At 44.8% G+C, this 27,154-nt stretch overlaps 1 protein-coding gene across 3 annotated transcripts in view; it reads right to left on the bottom strand.

Annotated features, from left to right (window-relative positions):
• The window catches only part of COL19A1 (collagen type XIX alpha 1 chain), a 2,241,461-nt gene that overhangs the window by 437,754 nt on the left and 1,776,553 nt on the right, over positions 1-27,154 (bottom strand). For all 3 annotated transcript variants that reach the window (XM_069606203.1, XM_069606204.1, XM_069606205.1), the window contains exon 19: positions 23,022-23,069. In XM_069606203.1, the coding sequence (XP_069462304.1) occupies positions 23,022-23,069 (48 nt within the window). The remainder of the gene's footprint in view (positions 1-23,021; positions 23,070-27,154) is intronic.

Raw genomic sequence — 27,154 nt, 5'->3', positions numbered from 1 at the left:
ATTTCCTTAAGAACCTGCTCTTGGAGGCCACCATAGGTGACTGAATGACCATTTGTATTAACAAAGCTGAAAACTTTGCTGAGCGTTTCTTTTATCAGTGCAATGATTGCAAGAGTGAAATAAGATCATGTAGCATTACATTGACATATTAAATCATATGTTGGACAGTTTCCAACCTTCCTATTTATCCGCTTCAGATGCTGGGGAGCAGTTCGCGAGGGGCAGGGTATGATGGATTTCATGCAAGAAGCGACACGTGAACTATTGGAGTTCTTGTATGCCATATGGGTTTGGGTCCATGGGTATGTGACCTTTTCCATAGAATGTATGACAGGACTCACTGATAATGTAGGATTTGTGTAATTACTTTGGTTTCTCTTCACCCAATAGCTGAGTTATCAATTCATAGCATATGCAACGGTTGTGTGATCTCCATCTATCATCTCTTTTTTTTTTTTTAACATTCTTACTATATTTTACATGACAATGACATAGCCATGGAAACATCAGACTTGACAATCACAACTGAGTCCATTAACACAGTTCACAGAATATAAAAGACCCATGTGTATTCATGTTAACAAGATCGGAGCAGTGGACAGTGGTACAAGAGAGCATTGTTTTCCAGTCAGCTATGCCATCAGGTGCACAACATATATAGCCATTTTGAGTGAGGACCTTTCCCAATACCTCTAGCTGGGGGTGCATGTTCTGTAGAAACTGTTTTCCTACTCTGAATTGCCCCAGTATAGGTTGGCATATCAGGACATAATGATCAGGCCCAAATCAAATTCTGATTCTATTGTAGGCTATGATAGAATGTCCTCATGCTGCCCTAACCTTGTGGTACCAACAGACACCAACTCCCCAAGTCTATGGATCTGTTTTTCTCATGTAGATTGATGATCTGGGACAAATCGATCTGTTATTGTTTCAACAAGGTTCTTTGAAATCAGACTGATACTTAATATCTGGGATCTGCAACCTGTGCCTCTCCAGATGTTTTGGACTATGATTCCCATCATCCCTCAGCATTGACTATACCCGCTTGGGGTAATGGAAATTGTAGGCCAACATATCTGGAGAGCAAACAGTTGCAGACCCATGCTTTATACTGTCCAGAAGCCTGTGCTATATTCAACACATTAGATCATGAATTCCTAGGTTTCCTATTTCTGCACAGAGTTCTCTCTCAGCCACTGGCCATTTCCTGGCCATCCCCCGGCAATCAAGAGCTGAACCCCTCTTCCACATCATAGCAATTGTATGTTTGGCTAGCAGAAGACTTGAAGCAATACATGTGTTCGGTAAGGTGCCCTACTTCTTGACCAGTAGCAACTGTACTATATCAATCTTACACATGCCCTTATATCTCCATCCTGGAATCCATCAGAACTGTCCTAACACAGTCTTCCAAAACATGACCATCTTACAGAGTACAGCACCACCCCATATGCATGCATGAAATATACTAGTTCTCGTCTATATTGCAAACTTTTTTGGTCATTTTGCTGAGTCAATTTTACCAGTAATTCAGGTGTCATATAAAATTTCATGAGCCATTTATAGTGAATTAGCTTTGTGGAATCCCTTTACACATCGCCAAATAATCCACTAGGAAAGGCATGGCAGAGGTACAGACACAAATGTATTTCCCTACAGCTGCAGAGCAATGAACAGATAAACTCACAATTGTGGCCCCCTAAACTCAGAAATCGCAGGGTTTTATGGGGTTTCGCACAATGAGCCTCGTACAGAAAAGTCCCTATGAAACAGTTAGTCAGTTACATTAACAATAGACATCCTAACAGTACATCCTCTGGCCCTTGGATGGCTTGACTTTACAGAACCATTCCAGACCTGAACAATTCTGCTCAGCCTACTGTGACAAATCACAGGAATCCGTCACTTCTCCCTAAGGGGGAGCTTTTCCCTGTGAGGCTAGGGGGGTGAGCCTGCTCCACAATAACCTCCCTAATGGTAGAGGCAAACAGGACCTCACCTGGAGATACTAGCCTTTAGGGGACAAGGACTACTGTTCTTACGAAGAACTACCTAGGAAAAATACCAGTAAGATACCTCCAAAATGATCCTCTGAAGAAAGGTATGAAGAACATATCTAAATATGTTATTGTCATCAAGGACCTCTCTGATTATTCAGTTGAAGGAAAACATGACATTGTACTAAAACGAGGCAAAAGGTCTGTGGAGGAATACAGAGTGTAAAACAAACAGAGAGAAAAGATTGCGACACTGCACCATGGAAGTCCCATGGCAATATAATAAAACAAAGAGGCGTAGACTGGAAAAAGAGAGAAGAAACCAGTGAGTTACAAATTTGCTTGCAGGCGTATGCTGGGGAGGAGGTGGACCTGAGGTGTCCTATACCAAAGAAGAAGCCGACTGAAGCCTCAGGCGTGCGGCATCGAGAAGGTGAAAAGAAAAGTAGAGATACGTAGAGTTACGAACTTGCCCGCAGACGAATGCTGAAGGAAAGCTGAACATGCAACATCCTATGCTAAAGAGAAACCCAAGTGAAACCTAAAAGACGCGCAGCATCAGGTACTGGATAAGAGGAGAGAAGCAGTGGTGGATGCAAGGCGTCCTCATCTCGGGGGAGAGCTAAGTGGTGGCATCACCGCAATCAAGCAGAGGTGGACCAGTGGGTCTGAGAATGATGCAGATACCATGCCCTTCGACTCAACAAGGAATTTACAGGTAAACGAGAGACCAAGGAAATCCTATATGAAAACACAGGATTTACAAGAGGCTAACCTGACAAGTGGAAGAGAAGGTCCCAACTAGTAGAGAACCCCGGTGATGATATCCCAAAACACGACAGGTAACAGGTTACGTGGGAGATCCAGAAGGGGGACTAAAGATCATTACTGGAATGCCCATACTTGTCCCAGGCGAGATAAAGAATTAACTTTGAACGAGGGAAGCACTTTGAGACTGAATGAAGAGAAAGTATTGACATTAAATAAAGTGAAAAGGAATCACTACTGGAACACTCATACTCGTCCCAGTAAAGATAATGCATTAACATGGAATGATAATCCTTCCTGGAAGGTTTACACTTGTAAAGGTCAAGGAGAAAACCCAGAGATGTTACAGAATAGGAAAATCTGTAAAAGGGGAAAACCAGAGGGACAGATTGAAACAGAGAATAAAGGCCAAGCACAAAGTGTTACGAAAGAAAAAGGATAAATGCAAATAAAATAAGGCAAGAAGAGAATAAGAAGGAAAAAAAATGTAATCAAATGAAGGAGAAGGTTGAAAACCTGAAGAACCTAGTATCAGAACTGTCACTTAATAAAAGTAGTTACCGAGAACCACTTGAGAATATGTTACTGAACTGAACTTGGTGAAGAACCACCTTATAGGTGAAAGGAGTCATTCTCCTGGTTTTGTTGTTACAATAGTGGTAGGGTTAGAACATGGTAGTTTGGGCAGTGGACTGATTCTGATTTGGACTCTCACTGACAACTGATGTGCACCTTAGTTCGGTTAGGTAGGGAAAACCCTTAGCATAGGGAGAGATAGGCATTTATACCTTGAAGTAAAATAAATCATCAGTGATATGGAAAGTCAGAGTCGGTGTACTTCTTCTTACCCGCCACACTATCCATGCTGTATAATCACCACTGCTAATGGGTGTTTTCTATTATACATAGTAACGCCTGATCGAGCGTATAACTTTAATTCTGGTTCTGATGTGGTGTGGCCCACCTTCAATGATGGCACTGAGTCGATAAATGGGTGTAGCTACAACCTGGACAGAGCCTAACAATATTTCCCTAGCCTTCTGGGCTCTCCCAACTACATGCCAACTTGAATGGCTTTCTCACTGCGCCACTTTTCTCAACATGTCTCCACGCTGCATCATCTTGTATCATGGCTGCTGCTTTGCTCTGTCAACGACTACTATACATCCACAGATTATGCAGAAATACAAATTCTGTCAGTTCATCAGTTCACCTCTTTTGTGCTTTTTAGCACAACTCACTAAGTTATTTTATTTCTCCAACCATGTGATGTATTGCAACCTCAAACCAGCTTTCATGATAGCCCTACTACAAAATGTCCACGTTTATTAGTGTGTTGTGTTTATTGTGTCACTGTGCACACAATTCATTGTTTATATAATTTCATTACAAATACTCAATTAACATTATACTTTGTGCTTCTTCTGCATCAATTTTAGAGTCCACATATGTTGGTCCTACACTATTAACAATCAATGATGAGAGCTGCTCATTGCAAATGCAAAGGGAGTTCTCATGATTGTTTTGAAGGCAGCACCAGAAACGGAATGAGCAAGTGAAACCAATAAATAAATCAGCAATAGACGGAATTATCAATTTGTAAGAGTTAGCCAATTTAACCCATTTTGTTACATGGCAAATCCCATCAAATGTAGTGCAAACAGTGATCATTTGGTGAGATAATTTGAAAGCATTTTTTTCTCGATTGTACTACATTTTTTCACATCAAAAAGTGTTTCCACCTCTGGTAGTAATTTTAAGTTCTCTAGTCGATAGTGGATCAAAGCAGTCCAGTCTAAGTAAACTGTATACTGTAAATGGATTTTATATTTCATTACAGCAGACCAATACATTCATGACATTCTGCCATGATGATATCTAATCCAAGCTTATGTTTAGGGTGAATGCAGCTGTCACTTAAAAGGAACATTTGAGTGCCATTTGACAGGAGTTTCTTGGCAGTTCCCTCGCAGCAGGCTCTCCCTGCAACAGCCAATATGCGGTCTTCACTTTTTCTTTATTTTGGATTTTCAGATGTATTTTCAGCCATAAAGTCCACTCTGTTGCTACTTCGATCCCCAAGTTTGGCTTCATTTCAGGTGCATTCAGCGCATAGCGATTCACATCTCCTGAGAATTGCAGTTCTCAGACCGCTCTGTGCACAATCCAATCCTGCTAACAGTTTGCAAAGATCCCTGGTGCCAGGGATCCGTACGTGTTGAACAAGCATCCCGCCAGTTTGTGAACTTCCATGCGTGTGTCCATGGTATACGCAAATCTTGCTTTACCACTCTCGGCCAAGGCTGGTAGTTGGCATAATCGCAGCTCAATCACAGCTGGTCATTTCGGTAATCCAAGCAATATCCCATTTGATCTTCTGGCCTGCAACTTTGATGTTGGAAATAGCACATTTTGAGATATACTAGTCAGGTTCTCTATAATGCGCACTTCTCCTAGGCTTGCTTCTACAAGTCTCAATAATATCTCCAGCACTCCTAATTTCTCATCATGTATGCTTCCCTTCTAGACTTCTTTGACTTTTTTTCCTTTCAGCCAGCCGCAGCCCCATTGTCTTTCTTCTGGGCCATCAGACAGCTGCTTCTGTTCAACAATTCGGAAAATAAGCCGTCACTTGAAAGTTCAATATAGGCAGAACAAAATGCAGTGAACTAGTGTGTTGCTCAACACCATCCACTTCTCTGGACTCGTCCCATTGTGCACATTTGTGTAGGATTGTCCTGTGGTTGTATTATGACTGCTTCTTTCAGATTTCTAAGCTTGATAACACAATGGAGTGCTCAATGAATAACAGTGCACATGTTGGTTCTTTCAAATGGCAATCTGTATCGACAGTTGAGTTCATCATCTCCAATACATAGAGCATTGTTGGCGTTCATTGTGACCTTAGAATGTATAATTGAAGCATCGGCCTACTGGCACCTTACCTTCATTGAAAGGCAAGCAGATACCTGGTGCCACAATAATTTCAATTTTTTTTTGTAAAGATATGCGATAATATAGCTCACCATAAAAATGTTCATTTGCCCACACACTATCCTTGCTGATTGTCATCTTGGGATAGACATCCGCTGTCTTAAAATACACATATTTAGAGTAGTATTCAGTTAAGCTTGTTTTCTTTGTTAGCCTAGGTACCCCTATTTCTTAACCTTTCTTTATCTCATCAGGGGGTGTCACTGCAGGTTTATATCAACTTTCTACCTAACCCATTCTGAATTAGGTGCTGCATTTGGAAGTAAATTGCACTCACAAACTGTAGATACCCACTCGAGCAGAGCTCTGCATGAGGAGGGGTTCTGTCCACATGTGCACTCCTTTGCACCTGGAATGAATCCCAGGTAATATCTAACCCCACATTTCCATTAGGCAGTCCTGCAATTTCCTCCCTGAAAAACCACAATGGAGGGCTTTCTCCGCCATGCTAGTTTTTAATCTCTGCTGTGGTTATTTTGTGTGCTCTTCTTTTTTGCATGCTTTGCTGTTCATTTTTCAGTCATTAAAGTCTCCATGTATGTCTTGTCACTTAGTCCCAATCTGATAAAGAGACAAAGACACCCAACCCACTAGCTAGCAGAATTGTCATAACCAGCAGCTGTTGCATTGATCAGTGGCATCGCAGGTTAGCATGACGGGCAGGAGCCCAGGTGGGGACATTCGAACTGCGTACCATGGTATCTCTACTAAAAACACTTAATACAGCCTGAACCCTGTGGCTTCTAGTCGATTCCTTCTGTGAAGATACTTCAGAAAAGCCTACTGGCCAGGTTGAAACAAATGACATACTGCTGCTGGCCCCATTGGGAGCACTTCCTACACCTCCTGATAGACACATTGAACAACATTCACTAACTCTTTGCAGTACCTCAGTACTACATAATCCACTAAGTTCATATGTCACCATGTTTGCTATTTCCCACATGCTCGTTAGAGTGAGCAGCAATGCATCTGGTGACTTCAAACCAGTGTCGGCACCTATTTAAGCAATCTTATTTTTCAGAATTACATTTTGTCTCTCCACCAACTCCACTGATTGTGGGTGGTAAGCACCATGGAGCAGCTGTTGTATCCCAAGTACATTGCACAGCTCCTGTACTAGCCTCCCTGTGAATTGTGTGCCACTATCACTGTTAATACTCGCTGGCATCCCATAAAGTCATGTATCAGAGACTTTACCACAGCCTGTTTGCATTATGGGTCGGACGCATCTCTATCCAATTCAGGAACATATCAACAACAATTAGCACAAACTCAAGACCTGCCAATTCAGAATGTGTATAAAATCGCACTTGGCAATGGGAGCCAACGGAGCGTGGTGTGCCCTCTACGATATCTTCACTGATTGTCCTAGGTTTTTCTCTTGGCAAATTAAACACTTATTCCCTAACTTTTCACAAATCTGCAGCGTACCATTCTTTCTTTATCTGAGCTGTCATTCCCCCTTTCACACCTTGTGCTAGCCCCTGCTCCATTCATTATTTTCTGTACTTTCAGTTCGCTCCTGTATCTCTGTCAATTTCTCTAGTGTTTCATTTGAAGACTGCACTTGCCTTTGTGGAATACGTTTTCTCTGCCAAGGTCTCAAGAGAAAGAACAGTCCTTCTTGCTGTTTCACCTGCAGGGGCTTTCTCTCCATTGACATCTCTCAGGATGTGTTGTGCTGCACATGTAATGATCACTATTACTCTAGGGAACTTTATTGATTCCCATCAGTGCTTCTGGATAACCTTCTTTTTCATGAGAACGCAGAAGATATGGCATTGTGTAATCAGACTGACCGAGAGCAAGGGAACTTGCCAATGCATGCTTTACTTCAGTGAATGCATTTCCTCTTCCTCTGTCAATATTAAAGGTTTGGGTGTGTTTAAATGGGTGATCTCTGATCTCCTGTAGTGGCTGCACTATCGCTGCATAAATAATGTCCACATGCAGCAAAAACACCATTGGGCCTAGAAAGGACATCATTTGACTGATCGTTACTCATTTGGGGAAATTGAAAACATGTTAATTCTAGATTTTGTAAGGTGCCTACTTCCTGCTGATATATCATGTCCTAAGTTATGTACTTTCCTAACACATTTCACGAACGTGCCCTTTTACATATTTTAAGTGTATTTCATGTCATAACATTGACAATGTTGAATTCAATTGCATTTGATGAGTACGTTAAATAAAATAAAAATAAAAGTCACCGTCTAATCAAAGCAAAATCAAGCATTTGTTAAAATCCAGAAAGATGGATAAACACAATAATAAAAAAAAAAAAAAAAATCAAGACAAACATAATATTGAACCTTTCCTCCGAGAGACATAGGGAACAATGTAAGCTGTGTTTTATGTGCTCAAACTAGACACACTAGCTATTTTGTAGCACACATGTTTCGGTTGTCTTAGCCAAGGCACACCTGCATAAAAAGGTAACTTACTTGTCTTACCAGGGAGCATTGTCCATTTTACTAGGTCACTTTCTCCACTTCTCATTTCACTGGGGTGCAGTCTGCTGAAATAATATCTATCACAAATTCACCAAACTCAATGAATTGGAAGTTTCATAATGCCTTCAATAACTTCATCTTGGCAATGTGTGGTGCTTCCTCTGGCCTACTTTACATAAAATTCTGTATTGTTTAGGGGGGCAGTTTCATAAACAGGTCCCTCTTGTTATTAAGGAAGACTCGGTGGCCATCACTGCTGGCTGCTCTGAAATTCGTAGGGAGATAAAGGGGGGATAAAGGGTCTTCAGACGTCATGCATAATGGAAATGAGGGAACACCAAGTGCTAGCCACTCAAGGCTTTTCGCCAGCTGGTCGGTGAGGCATGATTAAGGACATCAGGGATGCTCTGCTCTGCCAATTGTGACAGTCAGAATCCTGGCCCCAATCCAGGAACTGCTGGGCTCTCTGTAGACAAAGACCCAGAGCAACAAGCTACCTGGAGGCTGAGAAGGGTGAGACCTGCACAGTACCCCTCCGAATCCATACCCACCTGAGCAACATTACCTAGCTCCTGAATTTACAGGCCTTAAAAAAGGGTGTCGACCCTGCTGCCTGAGTCCTGCTCCACTGTCATATTTGGGGCCAGTTACATCTTCCCTTTAAGCTCCCCAAGGGACTCAGGATATGAATAAGGTACTACAAAGCAAAGATAGTGTTTCCTGGGAATCTGCCCCCTTGTTATATCTGAAACTAGGGACAACTGAACATTCTAATTCTCAAGTGAGTCAGGGTATGGATGACAAACAACACACTAAAGCTAATTCCTTACATTACTGGAGTGAAGTGGAGTCCAGGCTCAATGTTGGCCCAGTGAAGCCCTGCAAACAACAGGAAGAGAAACAATGCCCTGGAAAAGGAGCATTGGAAAAGGAGCATTGTTTCTATCTGATTACCCACTCTGGTCCATGAGAGAACCCCAGCTGCAGAGGCAAGTCAGAGTCATGGAAGCCAGTGCAGCTGCCACGGCCATCGGTGAAGCCAGAGGGCCAGTGCGGAGGCACAGTAAGTAGGTGAGACTGCTGCCTGATTCAAATATGAGCACCAGGCTCCTTAAAGCTTCAGAAAAGCATACCACAGTCACAGATGAATCCGGGGACCCGCAAGAGAAAATAGACAATCCCGAAAGGCTTACAGAAAGGGGGAAAAGCTGCAGCCAATACTAAAACCAAATAGCAAACTTCAACGCGGGGAAGCCATATTTAAAGCCTCCAATGGGCAGAGCAAGGTAATCATTTACCGGGACCGGATGAAGACTGGGAGACTGAGAGTCAAGACACTGGCGGTTTCCCCCTTTCTGGCATGCCAAAAGGGCCTGACATGCCAGAAGGAACTAAGGCCTGAAGGAGCTAAGTGACCTTCAGTGAGCTGGGACTGCATTTCTAAAATTCAGGAGGTGTCGTATCCCTGAAAGTGAGCCAGGAGCTATATCCCTGATGGTTATCTGAGCACCATATCCCTGGAAGCGATTACGGGACTATATCCATGATAGTGAACCTGGAACTATATTCCTGACATTCCTGAAATAGAGCTCGGGACTATATCTGTGGAACTGTGCTGGACTCTATATCCCTGAAAGTGGTCAACGCACTATATCCCTGGAACGGAGGATTACAAATATCAAGTCCGGTGTTATATGCTGCAGTGCATTTTGAGCCATGAAGCAAGCAGGACACTATTTTCCTGGGACTGTGCTTGGTGCCAAGAAGTGTGCTGAATGCTATTTCTTTGACTGTGTTTAGAGTAAAAGATCCAGGGGGAGACCAGTATCCCTATGCGACCTGGGATCCCCAAAGAAACTTCTCTTTAACCCATTCATCTACATTGATGCTCAGGAAGTTCTGGGAGTGCAGGAACCTCTTTTGTGTTAGAGACGAACCCTACAGGCATTATAAGCATTTGCTATTACCCATCCTGACAAGAAGAAAGTATTTTGAAATATGCTTCTGTGTCACGTGTTCGGTTGGATTCACCAAACATTACCAGTCAGCTACCTAGCGTACCATGAGACATACAGGCCCTATTGTAATATAAGTTGGCATTAAAAGGTCCCTTCGTCTGAGGTGGCATACATCCTTGCACCAGCCTTGTTTGATACACATTCATACAATGACAGATGACACCAACGTACTGGAGATAAAAAGAGGCTGCAGATATCTTTGACTCAGCCGATAGAATTGCCCACAGTACATCTCAGGGCTCACACTGTAGTATAATTAGTTTGGGTATTATCAATAAGAAACTAACACATTCTGACCAATGGGCCCCTGAACATGTGAGTTTACGCCTCACAGGTGGCGGCCATAAGGATCCTTGAGGTAGGAACCCCTGAAGAAAAAATCATAGCTCATATAATGGCAAAACTCCAAAAAGGACTTGCCGTATGGCTCGTCCATATCAATAAAGATCAAGTACTGACAGTGATCACTGTTGGCTTCAGTTCAGGTACTGCTCACCATCAATGATAAAGGTAAGATAAAGAGAAACAGAGCACACACTAGAACCAGATTCTGGAAATATCCAAAAAAATAGCTAAAGGAACTCTGGGGTCTACCCCACTCACAGCCATAGACCAATGGCTTTGCTGATTTGTGATTCCAAGCAGATCCGCCAAAAAATGGAGCTGAACCGGGCACTGCCAGGGACCACGGTCCCACCACAACATTGGTGGAACACATTATCCCGCGCAGCCGCGAAGGGAGATGCGCCAACCATTAAGTCAGGCAAGCTGACAGAAGTGCCAGCCAGCCACAGCGTCGCTGCGGCTGGCTGGCACTTCTGTCAGTCACTGTAACTTCCTCTGGTGACCCCGCATGCGAGGGGTCATCAGAGGAAGTTACTGTCCTTTTGTTTCCCACCCCGTCTCCAGGTCACCGAGGCGCCTTAAACCCTCTGCAAACTTAGGGACTCCTCGAAATATTTCAAGGTTTATAAAAGATGGCTTGAAAAGTACACAATTCAAGCCATCTTTTAAAATGCTTTGCCGACGGACAGTCGCCTCGAGCTTTGTCCGTCTGCAAAGCTTTATAAAAGATGGATCGAATTGTGTACTTTTCAAGCCATCTTTTACAAACATAGAAATGTTTAAAAAAGTCGGTTAGAAAAATATGCAAACCGTAAGTTATGCCCACAAATATATAAATGTTATATATTTGTGTGTGTACCTTACTATGTTTTGTGTACTTTTCAAGCCATCTTGAAGTACACAAACCATAGTAAGGCACGCAAACAAATATATAAATGTAAGCATTTATATATTCATGTGCGTACCTTACTATGGTTTGTGTACTTTGCAAGCCATCTTTTATAAACCATAGTAAGGTACGCACACAAATATATAAATATAGTTATAAATAAATGCTTAAATGCATTTATATATTTGTTTGCGTACCTTACTATGGTTTGTGTACTTTTTTAAACCAAGCCCATCCTGCAAGCCATTCCCCAAATGAGCCCCCCCTCGATTTCTTACCCCACTTAAAACCCTGGAGACCTCCCTCGCTGCTTTTCCCATAGCAGACCTAGACACATGTGCCCTTGGGTCCGTGCCAATCGTACTGGCATTTTGAAAGCTTGCAGTGTGCATGCAAGGGCAGCTGGTAGGAGAAGGAAGGTCCTGTGGGCGAATTCATGAGTGTCATAGTGTGCTAGGACATTTGAGGCTCCAAGAGTGCCGGCTTCTGCCTCTCCCCACCAGCTCACCCATATGCATGTGTTCATACATGATGATCTGGCAACTGGGGGGCGGTTATTCCACCTCACCAATGCCTAATAGTTACACTCTTCATCCTGCAGTGTCAGATTGGACATAGTGCATTCATTAATCATACCATACCATGTCATACTGAACGATAGCCCAGTGCCCTCACATGTCACATGTTTCTGTCTTTAGTTGCTCGAAATCCCTAGACTTTTCTTCTGAACGCCCATTTCCCCATCTATGAAACGGTGACTCGCCCACATCAGGGTGGATTCTGCAATGTACACCATAGGGGGGGGGGGTACTCTGTTTGTATGTGTGTGTGTGAAGAACGGACGTTCTTTTTGAATTATGATGGTAGGGCTAGGATGGGGATATGGATGTGTGTAATGATAGGTAGCTAATGCACGTAAAATTAAACATACATTGACATATAGACAAATCACACTTTGAATTTTTTTTATCCCAAGTGTACTTTTGTTAATGATATTAATTGGGGGCTGTATTGTTTCTTTACTGGTGTCAGCAGTCTCTGAATTAATAGACCACCCACTTTTAAATTCACTGAATACCCCTGTTGTAGTACAGAGCTACTCCACCTCACCCCCACCCGCACTGGACACAGTGGCTGACTTAGATGTAAGGCTAAGGGGATCAATACTCGTGGACAAAATAGTTTGCAGGAAACATAAACCATATAAACAACAGTTTTCCCCCCAAAAGGTCGATATTCACCCCAACACGTGCCGTGCCCAAGCGTGCCCAGGCAGGAAGGCTGCCATTGTCACAGGGCCCTACAAAATGCCCCAAAGCTACATCTGATGTATGGTTAAAAGGATAATTTTCCAAGTGTCATCATGCTATCAACCGGAAATACAAATCACTTTTAGCCTCATCACGTGCTCTCGCATAGGAAAAAAGCAAGATTTTCTATTTTCCATCTCAGAGGGGCAGTTTTAACACCGACCAGCTCCCGCTGCAAATCGAAAACCCTTTTTTTAGTACAATTCTCAGTACAGGTGGACCAACTTGGGCTACAAAACAGAAACATGTTTACTTTTCTGCTTTGAATGCAGCCAGCTTTGTCTACCTACAAAATATACTTGGTACATTTCTAGAACTGGCAGGCCCAACTGCAATAGAAATAGAAAAATGGAACTAGAAATATAGAAACAGAACCAAATCATGGAGGCGTGAGCATTCAACAATTACCCAAAAGGATATATTTCAAGTGGGGAGCTTTTGAACCATGATAAAAGGGATCAGATGGCCGGTCACTGGGGATGAACGGACAAAGATTGTTGAGGTATGTTCACCTCCAAGAATTCTGGCAGATCTCCAAATGGTTAAAGGAGTATGTGGCGAATCTGGAGGTTTCGTCCTTTCTTCCTTGGGGGTGAGAGGGACACTAGCCTATGAGGCTAGAGCAAACCCCTCTCTCGGGGTTTAGGAAAGTGGGATCTCACTGGAAGTGACCCTCCACCAGAGGACAGGGACTCCAATTCCATTAAGAATCTCCCTATTACGGAGACATTGTCCGCATACATGGGAATACTGGCAATGGAACTGTCTGCTTGCTGTGGAACTACAAAAAATGTAGGAAACAAGTTTAAACAATTGTCTCAAGGCAATGCTGATCTTTCAAGGGGCTTGACAATCAAATACAGCCCTTTAGCATCTGATAACAAGGATAAAAGGACGTACTCACTTTAATGGAGGAGAGGATACACAGCGGCGAGTCTCCAATGTACCATTGGCATTGGGAAGCGGAGCTGCGCCAACGTGCGGAGCTAGCTGTAGAGTGGTGAAGGACCCGGAAGGAGGTCCAGACCGAGACCCGGGGAGACACTGGCAGAGAAACTTGTCCACGAGATACAGGGCTGTGCGGAGTTGGCAAGGTTGAGCAGAGCTGACCGAGAGGGAGGGCGTGACCATGTGAAGAATGTGGTGTGCTTGGAGCCAAAGAAACAACGCTGAACCTGGGGAGTGAAAGGGGAACGTGTCACCCGCTCGCACCATGAGAAACAAAAGAGAGAGGAACAAGGCGATAAGCGAGAAAACACTCCCGATGCCGTCTGGAGAGGATGCCGAGGAGAACGGCAATGACAGGGGACCGGCGCCACATCGCGGGAGCATGACCTGTTGTAGAGATGGTATGCAGGTTCCTGCCAATCGAGGGTGGCACAGAGACCAAATCCAGTCAAGGGGAGAAAGAAAAATGAGGGTCAACCTGGTCCAGAAGAGGAACCAGACACACATAATAAGAGCAGTTTCAGTCACCCTGAAAAGCTGAGCCTTAGAATCAGCCACACAGCTCAAACGCCCACGCTGAAGCCAGGGGGAAGATACCGTGGGAGTAGATATACATATCCCTACATATTGAATAAGAATCTGGGAACAAGAGAGTGAAGGGAGCCAGGAGGGGCCTAAAAAAGAAAAGCAAGAATCAATCCAAGTGGAAAACAGAATCAAACAAGACTGGTCTTTCGTGGGAAGAGACCTATGTAGTTGGTGGAGGAAGATTAAGGAAACATCCCTTCAACTACGATCTTTGAGAGAACGGACTTTCTATGGAACTTGAGAATTCTGGATAGATACATCAGGGAAAAAATCATTTTCTTTATTTGTTGAACAGCAACGAGATGCAATGAACTGATAGACTCGAGAAAAACGATCTCCTCATAAAGAAAGTGTTATGCTAGGAAATTCCTGGAAACTCCAGGAGACAGAAGAGTGAAGAACACTGGGGCAACCTATGAGGACCACTTTCCCTTTTTAGTTATTTTTTAAGCGAGGGCCACTTTAGAACTTTATTATTTTGGCTAATATTAGCAGGCACCCTTAATTTAGTTGGGTTTGGTAGGTAGGGAGCTTCGCTAGCAGCAGTAGGGCCAGTAAGGCAGTTTCTTGAAGTCAAATGAAAGCATTGGACACTGAATATGTCTTCTGGCCCGCGTCTTGATTCTGGTACGCCACACGCGACTCTCAAATATTCTCGGTCACTCTGATGAAAGCATGCCTAGTATTCAATACTGTAGATCGGTGATTATTAAGTTTGGATCGTTGTTCACAGACAAATAGCTTTACAACTACACCCGTGCAGTGAATCCCCACCTTTCAATGTGTACTTTTGTTTGGGATTATGCATTTTTGAGAGATGTTTTTCCTTTATTAGTGATATACTGAGCTATTCACCAGCATGGTAGATGTATGTGTTCAAAATGATTGCACAATAGACTTTTCTGATATTTATTTGTCAATTTATTATGGTCGTGCAGATATTTTGTTGACAGTGTGCACTCAAAGGGGAGGCATTTCTCTTGCATCAAGGAAAACGTGTCTACATTGTGTTTGTTCCATCTAAGGAATATACATGTAACCTTCTTTGGCCCTGGATATACCAACTTGAACATCATTGCTAGTTCTGTTTCTAGCTCGGGCATTGTGGAGTGAGGGGCGCCCTACTGCTTCATTAACAGCAGAATCACTTCTGCACTCAGGTCCTCATCACTCGGCTCTACACCTGTTCCATCCTTCTGTGACAGTGGCAATGATTTTGCTTTTCCAATGAACGCAGTGTCGCTTCTGTTAGCTACACAAACTGCATTCCAGTGACTTTTCAGCTACACCTGTGGACACCAAATGCTGTTTAGGTGGAGATAAAGAGGTTTTACCACATGTATTAACTTGAATTGTTTCTCTTCTTTGAAACTGTTCTGGGAGGTTTTATGGCCATAGCAAGTCTCTAGTTGATGAAGTAAAATAGGACAGGAGGACATTGGTTGCATTGTCCATAGATGCTGGTCAGTTTATGCGACTTCTTTAACTGCAGCTTCTTCGCTCTTGGACTTTTCTCCATACCGCTCTCTCTGAGGAGGTGGTTTAGCGGAACAGAGTCAGCAAGTCAGTAGAAAGAAGCCCCGGGACCCAATCACACTGACTCTGAAAGTCCCACAAATGCACCAGTGGCAACGGACTACTTAGAGAACATGCTAGAATGCCACATCCTTGTACACAACTTTGGCTCCTGTGGCAAAACCCTTCTCCAGATTGGCAAACGGGTTAAATCTCCAAAGGAGGCAGGCGTTTTGTAGTGCAAGGGCCTTGGCTACGTGCAGTCCTGCTTTCATGGTGCTGCGTGTGAAATACTAATCGGACACCTCGCCTTAACCTCTCCCCAGCTCCTTCCGAGGGCCACTTGTGTCCTTGTTATTCTTTGCTCGAGGTCAATTTACCGGGATTGGGGTTCCACCTGTCCTAGTTTTGGTAGAAATGGCCCCAGTCAAAGAAAAAATATATTATCAACTGGAATTAATTCTATTGAACTATTTACATAAACACACACGAGGAATCTTTACTACCAACCATGTTATATAAAAGCTTGATCAGGTCCTGTCTCGGGAGCATAGCTCAGGCGCAACGTGGTGCTCCCCTTGGAAGCAAGACAACACGGAGCACAACAGGTTCGATCCCCAGTTCTGCGCTTAGAAACCTCTGGGTATTAAGCGCGTTATAAATAACCTATCATATCATATCATTTGTAGCTCTAGTTTTCTACAGACACTTCCTTATACCTTTCTATTGGAAGTTACACAATGCTTGAGTCTCGTGTGAGACTCACGCAAGCACGGCACACATTAGAAACGCAATCCAGCCTGAAGGATCCTTTAAATCATGAGTGAGGCTGTGCGGGAAATAGCCACTCACAGACCTACAGGAGGCAAGGGTGAAAAAGACCAAGTCACATTAGGATTCCTGTGGGTCTTCGGACTCCACATAAGGTAACTAACTAATCCACCTCTCTATTCTACTGTCATTCCCTCCAGCTCAACTCATTATTGGTTTCGGTTACTACCCTGGAGGTCTAGTTGGAGTATCAATTACTTCTGTCCAGCCCTCCATCATCTGCACCCATTGGGTGCCAACGTCCTCCCAGATTCCTATGCCAGGGCTACATCCCTGGCTGTCTCTGCCTCAAGCGGCTCTACAAAAACAGGCACATCTATGTGCTCCTATGATCTCCATGGTCAGATGATCAGCATAGTGTGGCATCCCCTCTCTGAATCTCGGGAAGGGGCCCTAGGACACTCCTAAAGTCGGAAGCCCATTCAGTCGGTGGTTGTGCATGGTGCTGCATGTGGGTAACGTTAGGAATTGTGGGATGTGTTTCCCTCTGCAGTTCATTAACTCTATATCCTTTCATCTCGCCTCTATGTTCTCATTAAAGGAATTCCCCTCATTACTATGAACCTCAGCTTGCCTGTGCCAGCACACCCAGCCTCTGGAACGCTTAGGTCTATAAACCCACATCCCTTCCTAAAGCGGTCACCACACTATCCGGTCTGTTAATGATGCCACACCTAATGCATAGGGTGTACAATGTGCACATCACACTACCAATGGGCCAGCAGGCTTCCCCGAGTGTCCTGTGTGAATCACAGACTCCTTCAGCAGAATATATGCAGGAAATACACAATATATCCATTATACTCAGTGACCTCCCAAAGGGGCTTCCATATAGAATGTGTTACTTTTGACAATCCAAAATGAAACCAACCGTACACCCTTCAGTGAAAAGTCCAAACCACATGTTTTGTGATCCGCCCCTTCTACCAGGAAAGGAAACACCTTGAGGAGATTTAGTCCTCAGATCTGCAAAATGCCAACACACCCTTAAGTGATTGGATGTGTTCTGCCTTGATGTTGCCAAGTGTCATTGCCCCACAACACTAATAGCTCATTCTCTGGGTAGCCATTTGCTCTTAGAGCACACTTCCTGCCTTGTCACAACATCCCAGTGGCCATCTCCTTTTTATGGTTTAAACTTTAAATCTAGATCTAAACATTTGGATAGTTATTGAAGTGCCATTTTTAGATGTGCTTATGCATTTTAGGTCTGTTTAGAAAGAAAGTCAGTTCCCTTCCGGAACTCTTACAGAAGTATATAAAACCAACATCCGACAACTCGCTCCCCAACGTACACAGTTGCACAAGCTTCTTCAAAATGACTGACAATATAACAGAGCTTTCCCCATAATTTATTATTATTATTTATTATTTAATCATTTCTATTGCGCTGGTAACTCGCAAGTCTCGGGGCGCAGACACATGGACACGAAAGACAAACAAAAGACAAAGCGAACATAGAAGACAAGACAAGCTAGGTGCTTAGTGCATGAGTCTGATTATACCACGAAGCTGATATTAATTGAAGAGATGAGTCTTCACCAGTTTGTGGAAGCGTAGATAGTTAGCTTCTTTTCTTATGTTTATAGGCAGATTATTCCAAAGGCCTGCTGTGATGATCGGGAAGGATTTACTGAATCCAAGCTTGTGTTTGTGCATGGCTACCGCAATCCTGTTTTGATCCGCTGATCTTAAACTGCGGATGGGAGTGTGTGTGTATATTCTAGATTTCAGGTACCCTAGTGCTTTCCCATGGATGCATCTATGGGCTAGGGTGAGGGACTTGAAATTAAATGGGTTCTACTTTCAACTCTAAGATAATGTAGCTCCTTCCTTGAATTGCTGATATGGTCTGATTTGGATTTGATAATCCTCACCCATTACCCTGAATGATCTGATAGACTTGCAGGGATTTTTTTGTGCATCACAAATCAGATGAGCATGCCTATTGATCACTTAACACTACAAATGTTAAAGGACCGTGGTCTGGTAAAATATGATCCCCTCCCCTCATCCTCTTCAAACCCTCCATCCCTTCGTCTCGGAAGGATAGCTCAGGGGCAACATGCTCACTGTGGAAGCAAGACGACAAGGAGCAACACGGGTTCGATCCCCGGGTACGCACTTAGAAACCTTGGGGTATTAAGTGTGTTATAAATAACCTATCATATCATATCAATGTAACGGTATCTTTCTATCCTGCTACAGGGTGCCATTGCTTACACCCAATCATCTTTTAACTACCGATAATCAAAACAATCCCTCGATCTATTGACCGGCCTCTCCCCTGCCTCACTAATCCAAAATCTTTCAGAGTATGGCTATCAACCACAGAGTCACCTACCTTTAGGAAGACTCACTAATTGACCCTCTCCAATCTGAATTATGCAGTAATCACCTAAGAAACTGCTCTTTCCTATGCCTCCAGCTTTTTTACCTCTGCCTCCACTCTTGCCTCTCTTCATTCTCGTTCCACTCAATCTCTCTGCTACCTTTGACACTGTGCATCACCCCTCCCTCCCCTAAACCATTTCCTCACTAGGCATCAAGGACACCATACTCACATGGGTGGATTCCTACCTTTCTGAATGCTCCTTCTTCATCTCCAGAAATGGTAAACACCTACTCTCCCATCCCCCTTCCATAAGGGGGTTCCCCAATGTGTAGTCCTGGGCCCAATCCTCTTGGCCCTCCATACTTTGTTGTATTAATACACAGTCTGCAGGCTCATGTAGGTAGAAATAGGCTCCTTTATTAGGTCTTAGGTACACCAGTTACAAGTACAAGGGAAGGAGAAGACCCACTGGTCCCCACCTCCATCTGTAGCTCCTGGAACATATTGGAAGGAACCTTCCATGATATGCATTCATTCCATCACTCTCTCATGACATCATAGCAACAAGGTGAACACTCACTGAGAAGGGAAGGGATGCAAGATACTACATTCCTCAATGGGTGGACGCATTTTATCTTTTGGCTTCCACTACCAGCTCATTGCTGAAGGCACACAGATCTTTTTCTACTTCGCTTCTCTCATTGTAGACATTTAAAAGCCCTTCACAAACTGCCTCTGACCCATCCGACATTGGATAGCCCTATACTACTCGATTGGGAGTGCTCAACCCCTCCCACCCCCAAGATATAAGTAATCTTTCTCATGGCATCTAAGGCCAACCCCAATCTCCTATCCTCTAGCACCTTCCCTCCAGACCTAGTCAATCCTTCAACCAAAACCTGCAAACAGGGGGCCCTCAATGATAACAAACCCAAAATCTTTCCTTTCATCTCTGCCACTGCGGCCCAGATTTACCTCTTAAATATCAGGAAAATCCATCCCCGCACTCACCATTTGAATAAAACTAATGTCTATGGTCCCCAGCCGTGCTATTTGGCTGCCATCAACTGTACCCAACTTTGACAAACACCCTTTACAATAAACCCAGATCCTCCACAGCCTCGACGTACCACCAGGCCCAAGGACTTTCAATGCAAAATCACTTTCTAGTAAGTTTCTACTGCTCGTTTTTAGATTCCTTTATGGCATTATCCCCCCACCACCTTGCCGGCTGCATCTCTATCTACTCACCTCTCAAGCTCTTTGCTCTTCAACTCTCAACAATCTATTTGCTCCGCCCCCCCGAGCCACCTCCAACGTCCGCTCTTTCACACTGCCAGACCCCCTACATTGGATTGCTCTCCAGTCATCAATTCAATCTATGGAACTATTCAAGTCAAGGCTCAAGCTTATTCTGCAAATCTGTTAAGGTACATCCTTTACACCCACCGATTTCCTCTCGACCTAAGCCAACCTCCCGGCTTGCCCCACCCGGGTATGGATACAAATGCCTATATGTTAACTGCACCTAGGAAGGTACTTGTCAACCAGTTTCCCCTTTCTATATACCCCTTGAACATTGTCTCTCTCTGAACCGTACATTGAAACATTAGAAACGCACCGTGCAGAGTGACAAGGTGTGCTATCTGTACCGCGTCCAATGCACGGCATTTCGTTGGAAATGTCTGCCAAACGACCAAATAAACACAAAGCAAACAAGCAGAGGCCCGCTGGATTGAGCTCATCTTTCATCCTCCACTTCACACCCATTCCCATCTTCAGTATTTCTCAATCCCATCCCAAGGCTCTGGTTGAGAATGTGTGGAGAGGCAATGGCGGGAAAGATTGCACAGAAGACCGGAGCCTTAGCCCTTGATGTGTCACATTATGCAGGCGTTTGTGTGTGCGCGCGTGCGCACCTGTGCTCTGCCGCAGAAAACAGTAAGCTTCATTGGGTATATTTTCTGCACTGGTTTCCGGAGCATCTTTTTCTTTGAGAGCTACAGACCCCCAGAGGTTTCCACAAGGCAGGCTGCCCTTTGCATCATTAGGTTTTAGGAAGAAGCCTACAGCTGTCAACATCGGAGATACACTTGAAAATGTCTATCCCCTGATGGCCTCCCAGCGGGCCTTGCCATTTCTGAAAAAAAGAACACACATCCTCTATGCACACTGCAGTGCCCACATACTTTTTCTGGCAGTGCATAACTTTTTGAAGAATGACAGGAGTGTGTCTGGCATGCTGGCCCTTCGCCTCTTAACATCTATCAGTTCAGATACCCTTCACAAGAGTGCACGAAATTGAAAACATATTATATCATCATATATGGTGATTCAGAACACGCCTGGAGCACTGCTTGTATCTGAGAATTGTTGTGCTGCAGACACTGTGCATTCAGAAAGGAAAACCCTGGATAGGCTTCAGTGCGCAACTCAATGTCCTCGGGACATGACACAACATTCTGCTTTGCCCCAGGGAAAGTACCTACAACTTGTGTGCTGGTATTTTTGGGAATGCCCTCACTGGGCCAGGCGACATGCATCTTTGCTATGCATAGTAAAGCTGGCAAAGAGTGTGCCAAGTCACCTTAGCACTAGCACATAGTCATAGTTAAAGTAGGTGTTTAATCTTCTTTCAGATAAATGAGCAAGAGGTCACTTTTGCTCTGTATGTATAAGCAATCAGAAACTATATTAGCAGCCGCGGAGGTGGGGGGACACAGCCAATCAGGTACCGCAGATTGCGGGCTGAAACCACTGATCTCAGCCCGCATTCCAAGGAACCTGCAGGCTGCCTCCCTCGCCATGGGCTGCCATCTTCTACCCACCCACCCCTCCCTTTATTTTTTAAGTATTTGTGACTTATCCCAGTCACCCTCCCCAGCCCCACTTACCTGATTGTGGCATCAGCGATTCCCTCCTTTTCGGTTTGCGGCTACCATGGGAATGGAAGAGGAGCTCTGTATGGAGCCCCCCCTTCCACAACCAGGGAGGCCATCGCAGCACAGTATTATCATTCAATGAACAGGATGCTTCGCTTAGACCCATAACTCTGGCTGCCAGGCCGTTACCCCCCTTTGCAGCCCTTGGAACTGGGTGTTGAATCTACTTTGCAATGGAGTTGCTCAGATTCTAGTCCATTGAGGAGAAACGTTTATCGTAGTAGTATTAGTCATAGTATAATACATGGCAGCTTCCAAAACCCATATTGAAAAACATGTAAACAATGTCATTTCAGGCTAGTTGTGACATCACTACTGACCTGTAATAAGACAATTACACCAGTACTGCTCTTAAATCAGTTATTACAGTTAGTTTGTCACGTCACAATGGCTGCTGTTTGAGCCAGCACAGAGCAGAATTCCAGTTGCCACTGGAGCAATTAATTAAAGCTGTGACAAGCTTTTCGACATTCTTTTCTTGTAAAATAGCTTTGTGTGACACTTTACAGCCATTAACTGGAAAGGAGCTGTTTATGATCGCATGTTTATTTGGAGCACTGCTGGAGTTCAACAAACTGAGCAAGAACCTGCGTGTTATTACTTATTTTAAAACACAAAACGAAAGTATTTTTAGATGCATTTTGTTAATATGCTTAAGCATTTTCTTTCTGCCACTCATTGAACCCTGCACATTTTGTTTTTAACCGATCAGATCTGTAGTGATTATGTGTACGCCACTGGAAGATCTCTTAAATTACATTTAGCAAAAGTCTTGCTATGTCAGTGTATGGCCATGCATCATAGCGCATTAAATACCCCCTAACCTCTGTAGAAAGGATTTTCCAAGTCACTGTGTAGTTCCGTGACCTTATAAAGGAACTCAGATTTCGGCCTCATAGGTCTGTTTGGTCACGGAATTCCTCCATGGTACTCTATGCCATATACTATAATATTGTGCAAGTACAGTAGTGTTTTCACAAACAAAAAGAGAATCACGATGGTGAGCATACCGCAAGAACAGAATGAAAAAAGTGAATAATATTTGCAAGACATGTTGTGATGAAAATAACTGTTCGTACCTTCACGAAATAACCCTTCAGCGAGTCTTCTGGAAACTCCATGGCACCCTGCCGAAAGAACAAGAGAGCGCTGTTTACAAGCACAAGACATGTTGTTATATTAAAGGCAGAACCAGTCCTAGGATTTGCCGGGGGCCAAGTGCGGCAAAGTAAGCGCAGGCCTCTTAATTTGCATTTGATGACATCGCTGGAAGTGACATCACAGGAAGTGTCATCAAAGGCGAAAGGTTTACTTGCCTTAAACACAGCTCTTCATAATTTGAATATTGCCTCAGACTGGGAAATTCCATACATTTAAAATAACATGCACAGAAGTAAAACACTTATTTAAAATAGGTTTTGCCTACAAATTGAGAGCACATTCCTTAATACCTTGTTATTTACACAGCACTTTTATCCAAAGCACGTTACAAAGAGCATCGTTACTGTAAAGACTGGAGGAGGGGTGTCTGCACTTCCGCTCTCTATATGGTAGAAGAGAGGCACAGAGCACCCCTGCCAAGATTCTCTATTATTGGTAACATAGTCGAGCAATCAAGGCCTAGCTTCTCAGGAGGTGATGCAGGCTGGTTCTTAAGTACAGTGTAGTCCCCGAACCCCCACAAAGGAATGTCCGCACACTGTATTACTGAAAACACGGTCTTTATATGATTAATATTCAAAGGTACGTACACGATCACAATAACGCACTTTGTACTCGGAAATCAACAATGATAAATATATACAATTCTAAAGTTGTACCACCAATGTTATCGAATCTCATTAAAGCGCATCAACTGTACAGTTAAAATGTCACACAGATCAATAACGCGGAAACCAGCAATAGAGATAGGAAGGAAAGCAAGATGGTTGAAACGTTAGGCAGAATATTGGCCCCTACCACAAGGTACAGTTCCGTGTGGAGATCCTCCCACCTGGGCAACCTGTAAATTAAAGATATATAGCACAAGCCCAGTCCATATATTGTTCAATAGCCTTATTTCCTCCTATTAAAGTTTTACCCCCCAATGTACCTGGCGGAGTAGAGTTCTTCGAAGACGTGTCGAAGGATCCTTCTTGAGTGACTCTCTTTAAAGCAGGAGCCATGGATCGTCGAGAGGCATCGAAGATGGTGAACTTGTCGACGGCGGCGATGAGAAGTTGAAGGGTGCCGAGACCCCCATGTCGATCCAGGCGGTGCTTGTCAGCGACGACCTGCGAGGGTGGGGTGTGTGGGGCACCTCGGCAATGGATTGTTCAGGACCGCAAAGAGTTTCAGAAGAACTGTGGCCCAACAAGGGCGTCGAGTCGTCGAAGTCTTTGTGGCCTTCAGGTGGCGGGAAACCCACCGGCGGATTCTCCTCGGTGCGTTGGTCATCCTCGACTTTCTCCGGTGGGACAAATCGGTCGACGTTGCAGACAAGAGAGTCTTTGGATTTAAATGTTCTTAGGCAAAGGAGCGGGCGGCTCCGGTCGTCGGCGGCACGGCGTCAAGTGGTCCCCACGGCTGGGCAACACAACTTCGACGGGCCTCCAGCAGTTACACAAACCTGCAAACCCTGGTCGACGGCATTAGACTTCAACAGCGGTGAAGTCCGGGTGCTTTGCTTCGTTCTCCTCAGCGGTCCCATCTCAGGTCGGCAGCCTTTAGAGGGTCTGACTTCCAGGGAGCTTCGGCGAAGGTTAGCGGTGCTCGATGGTCCCTCTGAGCACAGGAAGAGGGCGCCTTACCAGGTCCTCTCTCGGATCAGTCTTCGACGAACTCGGCAGCTTTCAGATCAGGTCGAAGCAAATGCAACAGCAAGTCGTCTTCTTCCAGCTGGGCGTCGAGGATCAGCAGTTCCAGTTACTCTTAAAGTGTAGACACAGCTTCTGAACAATTTCCAGTGGTGAGTGGTCCCCAGATATACTATCTTGTCTCTCATCCACACTGCTGGGTCACTCTCAGCAGCCAATCATACAGAAAGGCCTTCATGCAGTCAGTCAGCCAATCAGGCACACAGTGCATTCAGGCCATCCTCCTCCCTCTCAGATACTCACAACAAGGAATGTGGATTGGGACAAGTACCCAGCCATCCAACACTACACACTGCATTCAGGCCAGTTTCGGGCAGGGCTGTCTCAGTCTTTGTCTCTCATACCAGAAACCAGACAGACACAACAGGAAGTGCACATTGGTCACACACTCCATTCACCCAGGTCCCACCCACAGGGCGTATCCACAACATACAGTCACTAGGAAGGCTCCAGTCAGTCTGGACTGGACTTCACAACAACACCATATATGGAACAGCCAGTCAGGGGGAAGGGACAGAGTCAGGGCTTCCCAGGACTTTGGGAAAACAAGGTAACAGGCAATAGAAAGCAAGAGGCCACAGGGGCCATCTTGTTTTCCATCAGGAATCAACTGATTCCAATGGCAGGGTCTGGGTATCCCAAAATGGAGGATACTCAGCGCACCTGTCAAATTCAGTATGGAGTTGCCACCAGCCCATACATCCTGCTCTGTGGGCCACCTACAGGTGCCCAAAAACATACACTAGGGGCACAGGGTTGTACCCCCACCCATGGGTGCCGTAAGGGTATCCCATGGGTCTGTTCACCAAACCAAAAGAGAGAGAGCTGCACCGCCAGGAGTCCCACATGAACTCCTGCACGGAAAACACAACAGAACACACAATAAAAAGGCATTAAAGGACAAGAATACGGAGGCCCTGTCCCTCCGATGCATTTCTAGCATCAAAGTCGCCCCCCCCAGACTGAGGGGGAGGGTGCCTAATCTCCCACGGGATAGACACTCTCATCCAGACGGTCAGCATACCTTCTGGAAGGGACATCTGCATTATCGTGACTCTTCCCTGGTCTGTGCTCTATGGTGAAGTCTAGCCCTTGCAGGCTAATTGACCACCTGAGCAGTTTTGTGTTTTCACCCTTCATCTGCATAAGCCACTTTAGGGGATTATGATCTGTTTGGACCTTGAAGGTAGACCCCGTAAGGTAGGGCCTAAAACGCCTGAGGCTCCAAACTATACTAAAACACTCCTTCTCAACAGTAGCCCACCTAAGTTCTCTACCCTTGAGTTGTCTACTAATGAAGATGATAGGATGTTCCCTCCCTTTGTCATGTAACTGGGACAAGACAGCTCCAATTCCGGTGTCACAGGCATCCGTCTGGACGATAAAGGGTCAGCTGTAGTCAGGCGCACACAACACAGGTGCCCTACACAGACTTTCTTTCAAGCCATCAAAGGCCGTCTGACAGTCATCCGTCCAATTAACCTTCCTAGGATGTTAGGGGAAGTCAGAGCTGTCAGTGGTGCAGCTATGGTTCCATAGTCCGCCATGGAATTGCGATAATACCCAGTGAGGCCGAAAAAGGCTCTCACCTGGGTTTGAGTAGTGAGAGTCTCCCAGTCCTGTACATCCTGTACCTTACTGGGAAGAGGTTGGATTTGACCCCCTCCTACCTCATGACCAAGATATGTGACTTTCCCCTGAGCTTTCTGGCACTTGGTGGCCTTGATAGTGAGGTTAGCCCTTTTCAAGGCCTGCAACACCTTGCCCAGATATGTCAAATGCTCTTCCCAAGTGAAACTGTAGACGGCAATGTCGTCTAAATAAGCCACACAAAAGGCCTCCAGCCCACTGAGCGCATGGTTGACCAATCTCTGGAAGGTGGCAGGGGCATTCTTCAACCCAAAAGGCATGACCCTAAACTGGTAGAGTCCCTCTGTTGTTGAGAATGCCGTCTTTTCCTTGGCATGGTCCGTCAGAGCTATTTGCCAATAGCCTGAGGTGAGGTCAAAGATGCTCACAAATTTGGCAGCACCTATGGTGTCCACGAGCTCATCAGACCGGGGCAATGGGTGCGCGTCAGATTTGGTGACAGCATTGACTCCCCGGTAGCCCACACAGAACCTCCAATCCTTGGTACCTGCCTGGGAACTTGCCTTGGGGACAAGGACCATGGGACTGGACCAGGGACTGGTTGAGGGTTCAATAACACCCAGATCCAACATCTTGGCAACCTCAGCCTGGATGTGGTTCTTAACAGTGTCTCACATACGGTAGCTCCTGCTCTTGACAGGCATGCTGTCACCAGTGTCAATCTCGTGCTTACACCATGATGTAAGGCCTGGCGTCAGCAAAAACAG

This window comes from Ambystoma mexicanum, chromosome 4p, assembly GCF_040938575.1.
Source record: "Ambystoma mexicanum isolate Mex_15411 chromosome 4p, UKY_AmexF1_1, whole genome shotgun sequence".
Classification (NCBI taxonomy): Eukaryota; Metazoa; Chordata; class Amphibia; order Caudata; family Ambystomatidae; genus Ambystoma; species Ambystoma mexicanum.
The sequence above is the reverse complement of the archived record's forward strand: the minus strand, read 5'-3'. Positions and strand labels throughout refer to the sequence as shown.